Source organism: Lepisma saccharinum, chromosome 5 (genome assembly GCF_977018435.1).
Source record: "Lepisma saccharinum chromosome 5, izLepSacc3.1, whole genome shotgun sequence".
NCBI classification, from domain to species: domain Eukaryota; kingdom Metazoa; phylum Arthropoda; class Insecta; order Zygentoma; family Lepismatidae; genus Lepisma; species Lepisma saccharinum.
The window spans coordinates 46,717,215-46,738,365 of record NC_139233.1 but is presented as its reverse complement, the minus strand read 5'-3'; the positions used below and the strand labels follow the sequence as shown (position 1 = coordinate 46,738,365).

The 21,151-nt window shown below is 38.8% G+C and overlaps 1 protein-coding gene across 2 annotated transcripts in view; it reads right to left on the bottom strand.

Annotated features, from left to right (window-relative positions):
- Positions 1-21,151, bottom strand: part of LOC145987797 (TOG array regulator of axonemal microtubules protein 1-like) — a 257,466-nt gene that overhangs the window by 16,926 nt on the left and 219,389 nt on the right. For both annotated transcript variants that reach the window (XM_083122501.1, XM_083122502.1), the window contains exons 9-11: positions 3,702-3,823; positions 2,870-3,069; positions 727-1,151 (exon numbers count right to left, since the gene is read on the bottom strand). In XM_083122501.1, coding sequence (XP_082978627.1) covers positions 727-1,151; positions 2,870-3,069; positions 3,702-3,823 — 747 coding nt within the window. The remainder of the gene's footprint in view (positions 1-726; positions 1,152-2,869; positions 3,070-3,701; positions 3,824-21,151) is intronic.

Below are 21,151 nucleotides of genomic sequence, written 5' to 3'. Positions count from 1 at the left end.
ATTTGGAAACAGGATATATTTGAAGAAAGAAAATTATAGAAAACTTTTTTATCATTAAAATTTATTCATATGGTTAATCTCTACTTACCTTGTAACTTCAAGTTACATAAGAATAACTTTCTATATATTTTCAGCCAGCCATTTAGTATATTAGTTGCTACAAACAATTAGCAGATAGCAAAGAAAAATTGACACACATTAGATTGTAGAGGTAAGCAACCATTAAAATTATTTACAATTAACATTTAACTATTACAACTACTCTTTATTTACTCTATTAGGATAAGAAAATAATCTTTCATAACTTATAATGAAGATATATCAAAAAGAAATTCCTGAAATTTAATTGTAAAAAATTGGAATTACTTATAACACAATACTTTTTATCTGTGGGCTACTTTCACACCCTTACCTGCATGAAATTAATGTGCATTTTTACTTTTATGATAAGATTCATTGAAGAAATAATTTCTCCCTCTATGTTGTCAGCTAAGTCTGACGACTTTTTGAACACAAAATTCAAATATCAGTATCAAATAATCCGTAGGTTTGGTTTACAGATAATCATGCACTGCAGCATGAGGACATCATTCCACCAAAACAGAATAGTGGAGTACTCTGGTTTCATTATATCACTGGTAGGCACATCAAATCCTGCTGAAACTTCAGGAAACTTTTTGATATTATAACAACTTTACTCATTGCAGTATTAGTAAAAATGCTTACACTCGGAAAGATCTCCTTGTGACAGGAGCCCTGGAAAATGTCTGTTTTGGTCTCGCAATCGACACATGTACAGTTGGAGGTGGAACAGGCTCGACAGACAACGGAGACGATGGCGACGACACCACAATGGGACCAGAACCCACCATGCCATTGGAGTTGCAGTGGATGGCATCTGGCAAGGATATGGCGGCAGGGGCAGAGGAGATCGTGTGGACCTTGTTCGGAGAGCCTTCTATCCGTTGATGAATGGGCAGCTCGACACTGTTGGCCTGTTCCAGCTGGTGGTACTTGTATAACCTCTCTTGCTCTTGTTGAAATCTTTCGATGTTTTGTTGGCTCTCCATCAAATCTATCTGTCGTGGTAATATGCTCGTTCTTGTTCCATTGAGACTCTTAATAGGAACTGTGCTGTTGAATAGGATGTCCTGAAAGGCAATTTGAAAGTATGTCATTGTGTGATATTTGCAACTACATAATAAATATAAAGCATTTCAGTAATATATCCGGAGTGACCTAAGAAAAGCTGCTTAGTAAGCTTTAGCCCTTCAAGGGCTATTGCAGCACAAGTTTAGTTTTTAGTAATGCATCCAGTTATTTCTTGAGACTTTCATACATGCCTCTAAAATAACATTTCCATATTATATTTAACCAATCTGATTTTAACTAAACTGTGTACAAGGACCAAATTCTGAGAGGAGAGAATTCCTTCTCATCTGCCCTTTCAAATACCACCCTTTGCAAGCATATCAGCCTTGGATTCACAATTAATATATATATATATATATATATATATATATATGTTGGTTTTGACACATAGAAAGTTATATGGATCAGTAAAATAATATACATAATAACAGAATAGTATCTGAAGGTTTTTCAATTTACAAAATATTGTTCCAGTACCTTTTTGAGAATGAACTATAGTATTATGGATTTAATTTATTGTACAATATTTTAATAGAAACAATAACATGTACAAAATCTATACCAATAAATAGAAAAATATTGAATTGTAATGTTGTTTTAAAACTTGCCTTATCATTGTACACATATTTTCATAGTCAACATGAAATTTATTCAGTTCCACTTTGAAAGAATTAGAAGAGCTGTGGTAGGGAATCTGTCTACAATGCAGAAGAGCCAAGTTCGATTCTGGATGGGATTTTTTTCCAGCAGTGGAGCAGCTCTGTGGTTCATCCAGCCTTCAATAAATGTGTGCAGTAAAAGTGTCTGGAGCATGGTGCTGAGCATATCACCTCCACAAGTGGCTGAGATTGTGAATGTGTGGAACCCAAACTACTACTACTCCTTCCATATTCCTTCATGGTATATTGAAATGTGCAGGGAAGAGTAGCTTCACATTCACCTTACATCAGAATTAGCAAATTCTCTATTTAATCAATCCCTACTGAAACAGCCGGCCCCTGAGGTGGAGTGGTAAGCACATCGCGTTATGATGCTAGGGGTCCCGGGTTCGAATCCTGGCCTGCGCTTGGATGTTTGAGTGTCCATTCATCAATTTCATCATATCATCCCTCATTCCCATCTTCGCAAATTAGCCAAAAGTGGCACAAAAAGCGAAGTAAAATAAAGCAAATCAAATCAAAATCTACTGAAACAGGTATTTTCAAATCAAGAGTTTGCTAGTTGCCAACAATGTGCATGTATTTTCAAAAATGTTGAGAAACCTTTCATAAGTACATAATTTGTATTTCATTAAGTATCAATGAATCATATGTTTCTGTAAAATGTAATGCAATGTAAAACTATTAGATGATAAATCCAAAAAGATAAATGCAGCCTAAATAATGTTACTTTATTTTGTACATTGGAGTTCTTAGAAACAATTCTTTTTAAAAACTATGAACAATACTGATATTCTGAATTCTGAAAAATAGTATCTATTTACAAATCATTTTAAGGAGAATCTTTGCACTTCAAAACAAGTTTTGAATTTTTTTAAAAAAAATGTTTGAAATTATTAAGTTCTCTTGAGCAAGTGATGTCTGGAAAAGATAACTTGCAAACAGAAATCTCCAGAGACTGGAATGTTCTCATACTTTATTTCTGAAATTGTCACATGTGACAATGCATCAATGTCTCCTGGAGACATAGTTAATAATGGAACTCATTCACACCATACCTCTGATGACTGCTCCGATGGTAGGTCCTCTTCCAGTTCCAAGCTCTTGAACTCTAGGTCATTGCTCTTAGCGGTGTTGCTCAGCATCAGTTGTAAAGGGGCCGTGGATGGGGCGGACGGTGGAGGGGCAAACAGAGAGGTGTGTTTCCGTATGTCGTGCCCACCATTATGCAGCATATCTATTGCCATGTCAATAGGAACTGTAAACATGAGAAGAGCTTAGAATTAACTGCACATGTCACTTTACATATAGCATGTAGTTTAAGTAAGGTGCTATTAATCTTTCTTTAAAACAATTTTTTTACATTATTATATCCATAGACTAGGAAAAATCATGGATCCTAAGAATCAAATGCTACTATCGGAATTTGTCACATAACTACATAAAATTTCAATTCAAGCCACCTGAATGAGTGAATGTATCAAGTGGTTCTCATCATGGAAGTTTCTGGGTTCAAATCCCAGACTGGATATGCAAGTGTTGTTTCATCAGTTCATCTAAGCACATCATCATCATGAGTAACAGAGAGATATAGAAGTAGCACAAAATAAGAAAAATCAGTTTATATTTTTCCCTTCTTGTATTCCTAGCAAAACTAGATTCAAGAGGAATGTTTAAATATGCATATTGAATTGTTACATTGACATAGAAAAGTATTAAAATATTTGAAGAGTAATGTTTAATGTAAGTCTCTTCCATAATTTTATTTATATTTTTGGCTTGAATGAATTGGCAAGTTTTGATATTCAATTAGTATTTAAGGTTATATTTAATCAATTGGATTAATAGCAAGTTGGATATAACACGTAGTGGAAAAATGTTCTCACTTACCTACATCCACCGTGTTAAGTCCTAGTTCTTTGGCCAAGGATCCATTGGTTCGAGTAAGGTGATGATTCCTGGCAAGCACTGGCTTCTGTGGAATTGTATTTGTTTCTTTGATCACAGAAGTACTGGAAGAAATATGTTCAATTTCCTTTTATTTCTGCACAGAACTTCTTCTCAATTCAAGGTATAGTGTTATTCTTCTTTCAGTAATAGAAAATTTACCTGCATGCATGATGACATTAAATTGAATATCAGCCATTGTGATCCTCATCAATATTATGGGGGAAATGTTCATGAATTTTTTAAATATAGGAGCATGGACTATTTGATTTATTCAGGTTACTGGGCATTGGGTAATTTCATTTGTATTTTTTTGGCCAATGAATTTAACATATTGCTAGTGTCATTGTTGCTGTGTGTGTAAATGAATTCTTGATAAAATTCACGAGAAGAACCACAATGAATCCCTTATTCACTTCTAACTAAACAGCATCAATCAATTTATGTTTCTTAAATTGTTAAATGTTGAAGTCTAATGTAACAACAAAGTTTTCAAAGCATTATGCCGACCAAAAGATTTCACCTTACAAGATGCTTTTCAATATGAAAAATAAATGAATAGTTTAAGGATTGAACGTCTATATTTTTCCTTGTTGTTTCTTCTAAAAAAAAGCATAGGAACTAGATTTGGCATATGATTTCTTGCCACTGAAATGTGTTTTGGTGACTATATTGTCAGCCCTGGGGGCCTAAATGTTAGCCAAATGGTATTTAATACTAAGTTTTGAAGTTTAATTCAATTGGTTCGACATCATTATAGGTTTTTTAAGGGATGTCAATAGAGTGTTCATTGTATTCTCCAGCTACCATCAAGTTTGAAGCACCCCCTTCCCCCACCTAACAATTTCCCATGGGTGGGAACTAGCCCACGTGAAATGATTTGAGCCCAATTTGAACCCTAATAGGCTACACCAGAGAGTTTCCCAGAACTAGCTATTAGAGGTGAAGGGGGCAAGATCGTTTTTAAGAGGTGCAACGGCATGGCATATTTATTGCCAAAAATCGGACTTTCATAAAAAATTGTAGGGGGGAGTGTTATTGTGAAAATTTGGAGGGGTGTGTTGATAAATCATTGGCCCATCCAAATAAATATTTCTATGAGGTTTATAGTAAATTACAAGAAGCCTTGAATTGAGGACCATCGAAATAGAATCCTCATGGTCACTGAAAGAATTGTAACAAAATATGACGCCACTCATGCTTTAAAGAAGCAGTTTCCAGAGTTAAATGGAATGGCATTGGCTTTACCAGTAACTGTTATGTGAACTATGAAACACAAGAATTATGTATTTTCAAAATTAAGGTTTGAGCAACTCGGAACACAAACTCTGCAAAAATGAGGGGAGGGGGGCTACTGGAGGTAACTGCCCAGGATGTCCGGCCTAAAGGTATACGAAACTAACTGCTTATAATGCGAACACTACTCCTTGTATTGTCTCGTAGTGAAACTCAGTCGATAGTCCATCGATTCCAGGTTTCAGTAATACACTTGTTCGATCAACAGTGCTGTTGAGTCACGCATGCGCAGAAACAGCATGAGAACAGCTCTCAACACGACGGGCGACCGAGATCCCCAGATTTGACACCATTCGACTTTTTTCCATGGGGCTTGGTGATTTGAGATAGCGCATCGTTGAAGCGGTTGCGCTAATAACGCCTCAAATGATGGTCAACACTTGGCACGAGCTTGAGTATCGTTTGGATATATCTGTCGAGCTACAAATGGTTCCCACAGTGAGTGTACCAGCGTACATAGAAACTTTCCGAGTTACTTTGTACAAAACCAGGACAAGAAAGTTAATAAACTTTACAAATGCTAAAATATATGTGTGTATTTCTTTATACCTCTAGCCCGGACACCCTGTACACACACACACACACACTGTGCATGAGCGCAGCTCCCCATTAAAAGTCAAACTAGCATTATATTGTACTTCCACTTACTACTAAAAGAAAGGCCGTTTATGTCTTTCGAGTGAAACGAACAGAATTACGAGATCAAGTCACGTTCCATCGACCAAACTTGTCATTACAGGCAATTGCAAGACAAATAAGACCGCGTTTGGCGCGAGGGCGTCGTTCCTTCCCGTTCTACGAATCAGAATCTTGCCAAATGCAATGTCCTAAGTTGGTTTAGCGCTCTGTGTAAACTTGGTGTAGAGAGGAAGCGCTGACCCTCCCACATCGATCGCTCCAACTTCCTGCAAAGCTGACGTCACTCGGTCAAAGATACCATCTGAAGAAATCTGGTAATTTCTGCAGAGGTAATCTGCAAAACATCTACACGCACTTGCTACGAAACCTTGGACTGTGCAGCACTGCCCCGACTCTTTAACCTTTAAGTTTTGTAGACAGAGCACGTGCGGAGTGTTAATTTTTTCTTTTTTTTTTTAAATAATAAGAATAAAACCACAATCAACGTCCTCGAATTTTCAAGGTTCTTCCTCGTCCTGTATTTTTAGTAATTATTATTATAGCTATTATATCTCTCCAGATTAATCGCGACGCCGAGGATGCGAGTAATAAGTGAAATCGATGATGCACTTAACGGGATCCGAACCTAGGGTGATGGGCCCAATACTACAGTACCGCCCCTAGCAAGAAACCAGGGATGCCTTCTGTACGTACATGACAGTATTCGAATTTGATACATCTTCCTTTGGATAGAAAATCACCTTCGTTACGTGAAATCACGATCAATTCTTCTTGTTCAGTGTCTTCCAACAGGGAATTTTCTGTGAATTACAGGAAATTGTACTTTGAAATGTTGAATGAACCTCCAAATATATTAAAACCTTGCATGAAGATCACAATCGGTTTCATTCTTTTAGCTATTTTTACTTGTCGGAATATAGAGTAACAGACTCCCGATGGCTTAGGGGTAAATATATAGAAAACAATATATAATTCATAAGCCACATTGGTTATACAGATATATTAAAAAAAAGTTACCTTCAAACACATCGGCTTAACTTCATCCCTGTTTTGCAATTTCTTATTTTATTCTCTCTATGTTTCAATATCAACTGAATCATGTTACGGACGATTTTAGAAGCAAAACAATCTACAACGTGCACAGTAAGTATCCGAAACGCCAGAGTGGTCGAGGCTTTCAAATCACTAAAGTTAAACAATAGTTCTTGGGAATTTCGACAGTCCAATGTTGCCAATACTGACTATTTTGAAACAGCATTCCCAGTTGTTTCAGCGGGCCTAGAATACGATTTATTCCAATAGATAAATTGATCTTCAATTCAATAGGTTGGTCAATGCCATTGCTCAAGCTTTCTCGGGGCTTCCAGACATTTATCACTGAACAGTACACAGCGGACTTTCGAGTTAACTTCAACAGCCGTGAAGGAAATAGTAATTTCTTGTCACGAAAGCAGTCTGCTCCGTAACCTTGTTTCCAAATTAATAACATAATACCATGACGCGTTCCCATCGAACACGAAACGGGTTCTACCTCTTCCCACAAGGGTGTGTGAGAAATAGGTCGATTGCAACGCTACGGAAAGTTGTTCTTGATATTACGTATCAACTCATTAAACTGGAATAATATGCATAATGTTCATTGCTAATGTTTGACTACGTGGACATACGATCAGATAAAGCTTGTGCTCACAGAAGAACACAGTGCGAATCTTGCTTTGAAAATCACAGGCATAAAAAACAAATGAAATCTACTCTATCTTTTCAGATTAAGTGCGTAGAGGGCATTGTAATTTTTTTTAACTGGTGGTGTGTGTTCGCCGCTCTGTTGTAATTTCTGTCGCATAATTCTTGTGAACTGAGTTCTGACATGATAACGAAGCACATCTTAATTTTTCTCTGGTTTAATGCCCTGCACTACATTATTTCGCTGCTTTCGTTTCAAAGTCCGCTCCCCCCACCCCCGACATTTTCAATTGATCAGTAATACATGCGGGCCATTGTGCTTCTTCAAGCAGTGCCAGTTATACACATTGAGAACGCTGTTTCGTTGGAGCTTATCGCGTTACGAAGCCACCAATTAGAGTGTGTGGAATGCACAAAGCAAGAAACCCACTGAACGGTCGGCACGACACCAACCAGCCAATATTGCCATGTAGAGCTCGACAAAGGAGAAACACGGATATGCTTATGAAGAGCAAGTCGTCACAAAGCTTAATCTAAAGAGGTTCATTTTCCCCCGCTCATTTTCTGGCAAATACTGTACGCAAAACAATGGTACCAGTGTGGTCTAGGCGGCACTGACCGTTCGGGACCCGTTTTAATTCTCGTGGAGGCATTCCGGCTGTTCAGCCATAGAAAAGTTATGGTTCAGCTCATGTGCCGAGCCGAAGCGAAATGTACACGACCGAACTGAGCGCTCATAACGAGTTACTTAACATTGCCTTAAATAAATTTGCAGAAGCTGGTCTGTACTGTGCCGTTCCAGTCGTGCCATGCTGACCGTGTATAATCAGTTTCCTGTTCGTCTGATAAAATAAACATTTTGAGTTAGAGCAATATGACTTTATTTCGTTCCATTTTCATGAAGTCGTAAGGGGAAGGTTCTGACCTTCATATGTAGGACTGACTACGCACTTGGGATGCACAAATAATGCTCGGCAAATTGTCCATAGCTAGTTTCATTAATTTTTCTATTGCAACGTGTTTCTATGGAGTGAATTTTTACGCATGGTGGTGCATAAGTTGTTAGCAGTTTGTTTCAATTCTTGAAGCTCTCATTGGGTAAAACAAAGAGCATAAGCATGGTGACAGACGATTTGTTTGCTAATACTTATGCATCGTACTATACATACGAGCACTAGGTATACACTCAGCTATTTTACAACAAACATGTCGCGCATAACAAAAAAAATATAGTCTCGCATTTAAGCTCCTCATAGAAATTATAACCTTGTCAAGATTCGGTGGACACCAGGGTTGACATGTTTAAAACAAATTGTTTGAAACATGTTTTTTTAAGACTTGTTTAAAACACTTTTTGGTACTTATTTTTTGAGAGAGTAGCTATTTGCGTGCTTGTCTGTGTTTGCGTGTTTTGCAACTTTGTATTTTCATTCATTCCGTGTCATTTTGTTCACTGTGCACAAAATTCTGTTCAGTGGCTGAAAATATATATTCAATTAACAAAGAAACATATCGTGCTGAATACCCATAGGCTACTTTTAAAATTCCTGGCAATATTTTTTTATAAGCGCACAAAACATTTTTGAAGTTGATTACTAAATGGATGAAACCGATTTCTTCCTCGCTTTATACACTGCACATAGTTGTTAATGTCAATATTTTGTTGCATTCACGATAAAATGGCGTATTTCGAAAAACAGAGTAGCTATCACCTTGATCACATCACCCCCACTCACGACCAGATCAAGAAAGTGTGGGGCGTTACCCCCACACCCCCTATACGCCTTCATGGCGTAGTGCTAAGCACAGGGGAGCACTTTACTTTTTACTTTTGCTATCACGTGGACTGAGTGGGGCCTGGCAACTGTAGTTGAAGCTTCTCGAACAGCCTAAATGCGAGATTTAAAACTAACATAAATACGTATTTGAAGAAGCTAGTCAAGTGTTTATCATAACTAGGAACATATTCCTTCCTTGGATGATTAACAGACTCCTTATTAATCATTATTGTTAGAAACTATGCCTTCTTGGCATTATGTTTTAAACGCTTTATTTCTTTGTCCTCCCCGGTTGCCGTGCGGTCTAAGGCACCTTGCTTGGCTCATGGACGGAACTCAATAATGCACACACACTACGTATGTCGCCTGATCAATATAATGCATTTGATCATGTTCTCCAGGCTGGGCATAAAAGTTGCTGACAAGTATTGAAGTGACGAAAGATATTAACCAAGGAGGAGGAGCAGGGTGAAGAGAGCACTGAAAGGAGATTTTGACAGCTGAAGGTCTGGGTTGTTTCCACGCACAGGATGCCTAATATTACACTTGGGGTTCATTCGTGAGAACTCTATATTAGGTGCCAAGGTCTTTTGAATTCCAATATTTTTGGTTAATTTTGATTTGATTTGATTTGCTTTATTTTACTTCCTTTTTGTGCCACTTTTGGCTAATTTGCGAAGATGGGAATGAGGGATGATATGATGAAATTGATGAATGGACACTCAGAAACATCCATGCCCAAGTCAGGATTCGAACCCGGGACCCCTAGCGTCGTAGAGCGATGTGCTAACCACTCCGCCACAGGGGCCGGCAATATTTTTGGTTAACTATGAAGTCGTGTAAGTAATATAATTTGAACTTTTAGTCCATACATTACTTTGGTTTTATTGCTATTACTCTTAAACCGACTTCGTCAAAACTAAATAACAATTAATCACTTTTGATTAAATAAAATAGTCAAAAGTAATTTGAATTTGAAGTTTTGGGTGCGTCAGCACTTAAAGGCTACCCGTCATGTTATACGGGGTCCAGCCCCTTACCTTACCTAAATAACTAATGTCGATAACTAAAAAATTAAAACATTCTAACTTCAGTTAAAAGCTGAGGCTGTAAAGGGGCACTCAGCACACATGGCGATGTGGTAACGTCGTCGCCTTGTAGCCAAGGGATTCCGGGTTCCAAACCCGGTGGAGCAACACAGTGGTTCGGATCCAACTTTAAACTGTAGGTCCAGTCCCGATTAGCCTTTCTGTCCATAAAGTGGACTTAAAAACAACAATTGAAAGCACACATAAGGACAAAACACAGACGCCCGAGCCTCGTTAGTCTGCAAAATGCAGTCCAGGGTGTCCTACGTAGAAGGATCACCCCTAACACCCCTAGTTAAAAGTAACAACCAGTATATAGCCAATGAGTTATTTCATGAGCACTGCCACATTTCACAAATGCATGTGCCATAAGTTGAGGCACATATTTTTGGTAAATAAAAAGGCAAAATTTCGGTACAAAAACTGAGTCAATTTCGGGTTCAAAAGCGGTAAATAAAATAAAATATCGGTGTTATAGCAGTGAAAAAATGGATGAAAAGTGGTATATAAAAAGACATATTGGTTTTAAAATTGTGAAAATAATCCTAAATTTGATTTAAAAACTACACTTATTCCACAGAATTAACATTTCACTTCTAATAGCACATTTATGTAGTTATCAGAGTATTTAGTTTATTTCTGTGTAAAGGAGTCCATTTTTGCTTCTCCAATATTAACAGCAGAATTAATCAATTTTCCGGGAATTGCATAACTCTCAGGATAATTCAGACCTTGGAAGGTGTCGCGTCGGTGAATAAACACTGAATTTCGTGTTTAAGAGTTAATTTCGCTTTTTGCAGTTCATTTCGCATTATTTCGTGACAAAATATGGTCACAAAATGCACCTCACACCTTTCAAAAACATGAAAAATTAACACTACAATGTGTTTTTTCAAATTTCGTTTTTTCGTCAAAAACGAAATATGCATGCCCCTAGCCATAAGGAAAGGATTAAACAGATTTATAAAACTTAGAACGCCGCAACAGCTGGTTTCGCGAACGAACTTTTCGAGCTTAAGTAAATTACACGAGAACATATTGATTTAGTTACTTTTGACCGTCATTTTTAACAGTGTAACACTTCAGCTTAAGCACGACACCGAGGAAGAACTAGTTCCGGGTGTAGAAAGGGGCTTACGGAGCTAAAGTCCCGAGCCTCCAAGTGCAAAGGGACCCGCACTGGGAAGGAAAAGGGATTCGAAAAGGATCACAAAATGAAAAACCTAGAAGATATTAGATATCTAAAATATTAGAAATAACAAACCATGCGACATGGAAGGTCTCCCTGATGGTGTAGTAGCAACACCGTCATCTTGTCATTAAGGAGTCCCGGATTCGATCCCCGGTGTAGGCACATTGTACAGTGCTTCGGATTCAACTGTAAAATTCCTGGAATCGCCTCTGTCTCTCTCCCATATGTTAGTTGCGAAACGGTTTATATATTTTTCTCCTGTTTTTTAATTATAAGTATTTGTAATTTTCTGTATTGGATAATTTCCCATATTTTGTATATTTATAAATTTTTAGCATAATGTATGGAGAGCAAAAAATGTTTTATATAGTTAGAAAATCTGCAGAATGTAAATTTTAATCATAATTGTAACCCTATTGTAAATAAATATTAACAATATATAGGGACGTTGAATTTTCGCGATGCGCGAAATCGCGAAATGTGAAAAAAAAAAATGCAATTTTGAACATTCTGCACGTAACTTCACCCCCAATGATGAAATATGCATGAGTTTTATTCGCCAAGTAATGCGAAATGTGTGTTTTTCCACGAAATAAACGCTTTTTCGCGAAATAACCGCGAAATATCATCAAATTAAGTAGAAAACACGCAAAAACCGGCAATCGAGGTTGTGCGCGCAAACTGTCGATTTGTAACGAAACGTTTGGCCTAAAGTTTCCTACCACTTGCAGCTGAAGAACGTTTTTTCTTCGATCACATCAGGAAGACGCTGCAAATTGGGATTTCCCATGCACATAATCTCAGTTCGAAAACTTCTCTCCCTGTCAAGTTGCATTCGTTTCTTCCCCCGAATGTCTACTCAACTTCCAGTTTCATTGAACTTGCTAGCTTTCTTTGCCCCTGCACTATGGCCTCTAAATACTAAGCCTTGTCTAGCAAGAAAAGTAAACTATTCTTGCCCCACCCAATCGCCACTACTGGCAATTACAGTTGAAATCTAAGTACTTCTGTATGTGTACAGTATATAAAAATGAAGTAGTTTATCAATTTATAGCTCTTTTGTATGTTGTTTCCTCTCATGATGAAAAAGTGTGTGCCAATTTAATTTTTTCCACCGCTGGTATATACCGCTGATCTAACATTTTATTTATCGCTCTCCTCAGTTTTTATTTACCATAAATTTGTCTCCCTAACAATATAGTAAGGAACTTTGATTTGGTTTAACAATTATACCTAGATTAGTATACTACATTATATACATAGTTGTCAAGGGGGCAGTCTCACACTGGTGTTAGTCCCGAGCCTCCACATACATAAATCCTCGCATGGGATGTATTACATTGAATTGTTGAAACAACGAACTACTAGGCAGGGACTCGAATTCAGAAACTTCGATAGCAATGTCAAGACTCGACACACTAGACCGCGAAAGCGCTTTAATTTCAAGTCCAATTTTAAAAAGCTACAGAAGTAAACTCCCCAGAATCGAGTAACTCGAGACTTTAATGATAAGTATCAATAACAATTCTGAATGTTAGTAAGACCGCTGACATCGTAGTGCGCTCAGATAACTCTGCCATAGAGACCGGGTTGATGTTAGTACTGGGAAGAGCCATAACAATGTTCTGTCAAAATCCAACTCGATTCGAAATATATTTCCATAAACGGACCCTCCCTCCCCTTGTACTCCTGCTTGTGTTTTGCAAGCTTGGGAGGGAGTGGGAGGGGGGCTGACAACTTCACTCGATACCCTGTAAAGACTCCCACAATAGGGGCTGTGGGAACTGTACGCCCACATACAAGAGGTAGATAACCTCTAGGGGGAAAAAAAACTTGCGCATTATTATTTCAATCCAGAACAACTGCCCGTGTGCACACGCAAATGCAATATCACAATGAGGCTTGCCGTTCTTTTGTCATTGCTGTAACATACATAGCCTTCATCTACCGGGAAAGCTCGATTAAAAATAACATGCCTTAACATTCTCAAACCTTTCATTCTGTTCAAGTATTGACGTCATGTTTGATAAATGTAGTCCTGATAGATGGACAGGCACGGATTAATCTTTCCTCCAGAAGTCAGCTTGTGAATTTTGCTTTGACATGAATTGAACATGCGTTTCTATCCACAAAGTTACTCACGTGATTCTTTATGTGTAATCTGGAGGCAGAGGGTTTAATTCACGTCCTGCAATGCAATCGAGATACTGACAGACCAATTACTCGTGCCTACCTTTCCCGGTATATTCTCTCCAGTTTGCAAACCCCATGAACTGCAGTTATTCTTTACACATTCACAATATTTAGATTTTGAAGAATAAGGATCTTAAATCAACAGTAGATAATATCCATATTTTCGGGACCTCTAGTATATTTCGAGAAGTTAAAGCCCCATATCCCCTTCTGAAATACCTCACTGGTTAATGTAGAATAATTACAATCAAATAGTACAGTGGGATGCATAAGAGTTACCTAGCAAGTTGTCCATCACCATGTTTATTCTCTTTCTTTTGCACCATGAGATTTTCACGAAAGGAAACAAAATGCCAAACAAGCTGCTGAAAACTTGTACACTATTATACAAAAAAATGTAGTCCTCAAATCCACGTAGAATTCAAGAGAAAACTGTATGAAAATAATCATGGACAAATTGTCGAGCAATACTTGTGCATCCCTCTGTACAACCACCTAAAATGTGCCGAAATCAACGAGAATGGGATGTACGCTTCAAATTACATCGGAACCAGTAAGAATGTGCTCCCACAGAGAATAGAACAAAACTGATTGCAACTCAACTTCTGTTTTTGTTCACAATACGCTAGCTACAACCAAAAACCCAACTTGAATTTATTGCACAATGTGCCGAATATTGTCGTGACGTTTCAGTAAGACTATTTCTTACTGCTTTCTAAGAATCCATAATGCAAATTAATTACATGTACAATCAAATGAACATAAAAGGGACTGGTTGGAACACAAGTAAAGCCAACGATGCAATCAATACCAACACACAAATCAAGTTCAATAATACGTGAATTCCATTAGAAGATTAATAATATTGCAATCTCGTGCCCCCTATTTTTAACCGCATTGGATCCGTGTTGAATAACAAACAGAATTCTCACTCGACATTGAAAATACATCTAAATACTCGCACGGAACGTCCTTGCGCTGACTTTTGTCAATAATTTAATCGCAACGGCACTGGTTTTCTTCGAAACGGATCGATAGGGCGATGGTGAAGCGAACAAAACCTCATACGCACTATCAGCCAGCAAGGTCGCAGTGTTGGACTCGCCTGACCATCATAATAGTGTCACAATGTTGCCAGCTCCTGCCCTTGAACAACCACAAATATCCATAAAAAAATATATATTTACGTGAAAGTTATCAGAGTAAGCACGCTTATTGGAATACACGCGTAAACAGGGGAACTCGTATACAGAAAATATAAGGCACTATATTTAGAGTGCACGTATAACACATTACATTCGGAAGGACGGTGTATGAACGATATATATATATATATTTGTTTATGGCGATTTTCTATATTTTCAGGTTAGTTGCGGCGATGAGGATGAAAGGCAAATTGATCAGTGATTGCGAGCTACCGTACCTTGCGCAGATATTTTTGGTGGTAAAGTTGGATACGTTTGGTTGCGTCAAGTCTTCGTGTTCGTTTTGCAGACTAACGAGGCTCTAGCTCTGTTGTGTCGTTCATGTGTGTTTGTGATTGTCCCTTCATTCATCTCATCATATCACCATTCATCTCTATCATAGCGAATACCCAAAAGTGGAAGAAAAGCGACGTAAAATAACAGATCAATCGATCAACAAATGTTCAGCCCGCTTTAGGCTGCTCTAATCCTCCAATACCTTAGAATCACTTTCATCACCATTCCTCCACGATAGCATTGTGGTAACGTGGTCGCTTAGTAATCAAGGCGTCTCTGGTTCGACACCCGGTGGAGGGACATAGTGGTTCGGATTGAACTTTTAACTGCAAGTCAAGTCCCGATTATCCCATATGTGCATAAAGCAGACTTAAAACAAAAAGTCATTCTCTGTCTCAAGCTCAACAAAACACTAGACAATCATGTCTATCCGTCCGTGTCAACTATCTGTGTCTCAGTAACTACCAGAACTATAAAGATATATTTTGGTGGATTAATAAACCTGCCAAATACTAGCTCATGAGAACTAAAATCAACTCGATCGACCTGTCTGGTCGTCGTGAGAGACAGCAACCAATCAAAAGTGATGTGTGGATATCTCGGAAACCAATAAACGTGAACATCGAAAAATTTCTTGAGGTTTAAGATCTTGCAAATACAACTTTAATGCGACATATGTAATTTATTGCCCCGTTTGTTATACTAGTAGGCGGACTACTCATCGAAGATGAAAAATACATTTAAGAGACAAGTAACCATATGTGCACCAATAGCTTTATATGGTAAAGGTAAATTTCCCCGTGCTGTGAAGGTACATAAAGCAATGTGCAGGTACGGCCCACACATCCCCAATTTCGGTACTTTGTAATGGAGACGTGATCAGCACCACGCTCCGGTTACATTTACCCTCCCCCCTTCTCCCACTACTCATTTATTAGATGTAGGGTCATTATTGGATAATTTCACACCTGAAATCACCCACCCGGGGAATCGAACCCGGGTCCCCTGCGTGGCAGTCATGCGCCATATCGACTGAATCAGAGCGGCTCTATAATAATATGCAATACCTACAATTATTCACACACTGCTGTGTGTTTGTGTTTTATGTGAAAGTTAAGACCTTCCTCCGCCACTATTCTTTAAAATGATTTTGCACCCTGAATACAAGAGAGGCGACACAGTAACGAAATGACCAAGAAAAAAATAGTTATAGAGGAGGAGTGGATGGGGAGGTAATCAAGAAACAGCTGTGAAACTAATGAAGATTGGAAGGAAGATGTGAATGGGAAAACAGCGGCGAAAGTAAGATTGAAGAGGAGAGAATTAATGAGTTAAGATAAGAAAGAAGAGAATTGAACAGAAATAAAAATGGTGGGTCTTGACCTTGTCGCCGGACAAAGAAAACAGCAATCCACCTAGAAAACTCAGCTTTTATTGGTTTTTAAGTCGCCACTCAAATTAATACCACCAAGAAACTGTTCAAAATTAATCAGAAGTTGCTCGTTTGTGACGAAATGCAGCCATCCATATTTTCATCGCGGCTGTTATTGAGCGAAAAGCAAGAATGTGCCGGTTAGTTGAGTTCGAACTTTTCCATTAGTTTTATTGATTTATTTGTCAAAGGCCAAATGTGACAATCCAATTAATGAGAACGCAGCTCTTAGCTAGGTATGCGTTTTGTTTTTCTAATAACTTGAACAGATGTGTGCTGTTCATTGTTTCATTAGTGGTAGCCTAAACCTATTAGGTCAGGATTCAGGTCAAAGCTGAAAAATCAGTAGTGGTAGTAGAGAGATGAGACTTGACAGTATTTCGATCTCGTCTCTATTCTAAAACTCCGTTTCGTCCTCGGCTCCAAATATATGGTATAAGCAATATACAATCGTGCCAATAAGAGAAACACCGCGGCCAACTCGCGAATTAAAGTCGACAGTCATTTGTTTACTATCAGCCAACGCTGTCAAAAAATTCGACAATGTTAAATATCACGACTCTGCTTCCTTTTAGTATGGGTTTCCCCCTCGTGACGATACAAGCACTGAATAAAGGTGATGGCAATGTGTTGAAGAGCGCCACACATTTTGGCAATGCAGGGGCAGGATTACATGATAAGCAGCTGGTCTCATCACCCAAGTTCCCTCTGCTCGCTTAGTGTTGAAAATTCTACGACAGCATCAGAAGGATTTTCTTGATGGTAGGGTAGTATGGCATCATTGCACAAACTTTCCGCGTATAGAGGTCATTAAGACAAAAACTTCTCATTAACGTTATTATTTTGTTTGGATGCTAAAAACCACCGAAAAGAACAAGGACGGAGCAAAGTTTAGGGTGGGACCCAGAAAGAAATAGGGAAAAAAGGGGTGAAAAGCGCAAGTGGAGGTGAAAACCGAAGAAAATTACTGTCTGAAGGCAAACATTTTAGATTATGGGTTGGCCGTGATGTGCTCCACTTTTAATCCCAGTCACGTCACTGCATGCATTTTAACATGGCGTCGACACACTGGACGTCAGAGCAACACACCAATTTCCATCAACACTGTAATTTCCCTACATCCAAGATGACCATCATGGGAACATGCCAACATCCGGCACTCGCCAAGAAAGGGAGCTACTTTCGTGCAGCTACCCTCGCACTTTCGCTGCTGAAAGGTGGTTTGCGAACAAGCAGGTGCCCTCACGGCAAGAAAATGGAGCGACCACATCCGGTCATCAAATGCTGATTCGTAGCTCCTCTTCGCTCTTATTTTGCGGGAATCTTGGAAAAAATAAACAGCGAGAATAACAACACGAACTGCCGTGATCTAGTTTCAAAATCACGCGGGCAATCTATTCGCTGGGGGATTGCTTGGTCCAGAGGTAAGAAATACCTGTGCAATAATCTCAAGGAAAGGGCATAATGTGATTAAAATGAGTAAGAACGCCTGTAATAAAACATTAAAATGCTGGCCAAGGCAAAAGTTATTGTATAAAAAATATTCACTAAGAACGTAACGTTTCCACCCTCTAAGAGAGTCTTCTTCAGACGAAGATTCACAATAATAAATTTTCCCTTGGTCAGCATTTTAACGTTTTATTAACATGGAATCAAGGCTTAACAGTGTTACCAGAAGGACTGGTCTCCTGCTGGACGCCATGTGAAAATTTTCCACGAACAAAACAGTGCGACCTTTAGCCTCATGAAGTTAGTTATTTTCGTACAACTCGTGCCAATTTCGTTCTGTGGAACTCGCCCTACATGCCCTCTTTTGAAACACTATTGACTTTTTAACACCGTCCTTGAACTATACTTTGTACGTAATTTTAAGCAGAGCGCTTCGTGTACTTCCGCAATATCTCGATTTATGGTCGAGGTCAATCTTGAAAGAGCTACTTGAGCGGGACAAAACAATAACCAATCTATGCACAGAAGAATCCCAGTGGTGAAAATAAGCTACGCCTTCAGAATTCTGAGAATAGCTCTGATTAAAAGTTAGGACACACTTTAGGAACATAGTATATGGGAGTTCTTTACTTGGAAAAATGAACAAAGTGACCGAATTTTGTTAGTATAAAATGTCCATCAAACCTCAAGAGTAAGCAATAATGAAAGTTCAAATATCTTTGTCGAGTTACCAAAACCAATTTTAACAATTGTACTTGTGCGTCAATAGGCGTAAACAAACGTTACCTAAATTTTTACATGTCGGCTTAAGAATAAACATTTGCGTTGTAATAGCATTGATTAGCCTGCCTGACGACACGCATAGCTATTTAATATCAATAGGTACTAGTGTAGGTCTCGTAGCCATGGGTTTATTTTAGGAATATGCTGGTAACAATGATACTAGACATTTAATCATAATATTTATAAATAACACTTTGCTGCATCGTAACAAAATGCACACTTGATGAAAATTCATGAACGTGGATATGACATCCCCACGTATTTTGCCTCTATATAGGAAGCAAACTACGTGCGAACATCGTACCACGCAATGGATAGTTTGACAGGGCCCCCATTTCCCTACAGCCATACAACTATGTACCTGTAGTGAGAGCAATAGACCTTAGTAAATAATTATAAATTATAAGCAAAAGTATATTTTCAATTTCATGTTTATTACAACCAAAGCATTATCAAGTAAATACGACTTACTAATAACAAGAATTTTAACAACACTAACGTTTATATATGTAACCAGTAAATAATTTTTACTTCTTGGCACCTAAATTGAGTGTTCACCCCCTGTATATGTTATATAGTCACAGGAAATATTAATTGAAATACTTAACTGCAGTATAACTTTTCGAGAGAGAGAGAGAGAGAGAGAGAGAGAGAGAGTGTGTGTGTGTGTATATATATATATATATATATATAAAAAAAAGGTAAAGTGTTCCCCTGTGCATAGCACCACGCCATGAAGGCGTATAGGGGGTGTGAGGGTAACGCCCCACACTTTCTTGATCCGGTCGTGAGTGGGGGTGATGTGATCAGCATCACGCCCCTGACCGCCTTTACCCCCCAGGGTTTCCCCCAGGTACCCATGTTATTCGACGCTGGGTGGGCGCCGGGGCCGCTTTCACCGTTAGAAAAGTTCCCGGATTTGAACCGGCCGGGGATCGAACCCGGGACCTTGAGCATGGTAGTCAGACGCGTTACCGACTGAGCCACCGCGGCCACAATATATATATATATAGCTGCCTACAAATGCCTATTTGGAAAGCTTGCTCAAATTTTAAATATTAGAGTTGTACAAAAACTAAATATACTGATAACAGATGTCCTACTAGTGTGTTACAAAATTAAAAGTGTTATCTGAAGAACTTGAATCGTTCATTAACCTCCTTAATTAGTGTACAGCAATGTACAAGGAGACTGCAATGGGCTATACCTTGAAATAGAAACTACGTCTGCAAGTCAGAGTACATGAATTATACATTTATACAAGGGCGTAACCAGACTTTTTCCCTGGAGGAGCAAATAAACATTTCTCCTCCAGAGGGGGAGGGGGGAGGGCAATCAACACTTTCTCAGCGAGGGCAATGTTTTGTTTTGAATTATTTGAAAAGGGAACAACATATTTTACTTTCTACCTTAAAAAGCACAAACAGAATAAACATTTTCACCACCCCTCCCCTTTCAAAATAAAATCTCAGGTACGATAGTGACTGGGACTGGACCTACAGTTTAAAGTGGAATTCGGACCACTGCAGAATATACCTCCACCGTGTATCGAACTAGGGACACCTTGATTACAAGGCGATAGCGTCGCCACTAGGCCATAAGGGAAACCAATGACGTAAATGATGATTAGATTAAGTTAATGAAGGTATATTTGCAATGAAATACCCAGGCAGGGACTCGGACCTGTAACCTTCGGTGGCACTCAACGCACATGACTTCGCATGGCTATTAAGTGACCTTGTTTGATTGATTGATTTGCTGTATTTTACTTCGCTTCTTGTGCCACTCTTGGCTAATTTGCGAAGATGGAGATGAGTGATGACATGATGAAATTGATGAATGGACACTCACAACATCCACGCCCAGGCCAGGATTCGAACCCGGGACCCCTGGCGTCGTAGCGCGATGTGCTAACCACTCAACCACTGGGGAGTGCATAAAATATATTGCATAAGAGCATGCAACTGCAATTTACTCGAAACGAAATTTGTCCTCCAGACAGTGTATACATGGCAGGTATTTATTGAAGACGCAAGCTTCTTGCGATCATGGAAATTTCTTCCATCGGCTAATCATGATATTGGTCGCATAATGACGCAGTTCGAATTACGAAAGTTGAAAGCCGATGGTCGCATGGCGTGATAGGCAACCAAGGAAGCACTGGATCGCATGCAGCGCCCGTGTGTTTGCGGAGGTCACCGCGGAAAGGATTGACACAACATGGAACACTTACACGTGTTTCTGAACAAGTCTCCTGAGAGTTAAAGGAAAGTTTCAGCCACCTATGGCAACTTCATGTCCGCAAATTTTGCTTCAGTATTCCACTTTACTTACAGGCGGGCTAGTTGAGACGACCTACGGTTTAAAGGGGGACCTGAA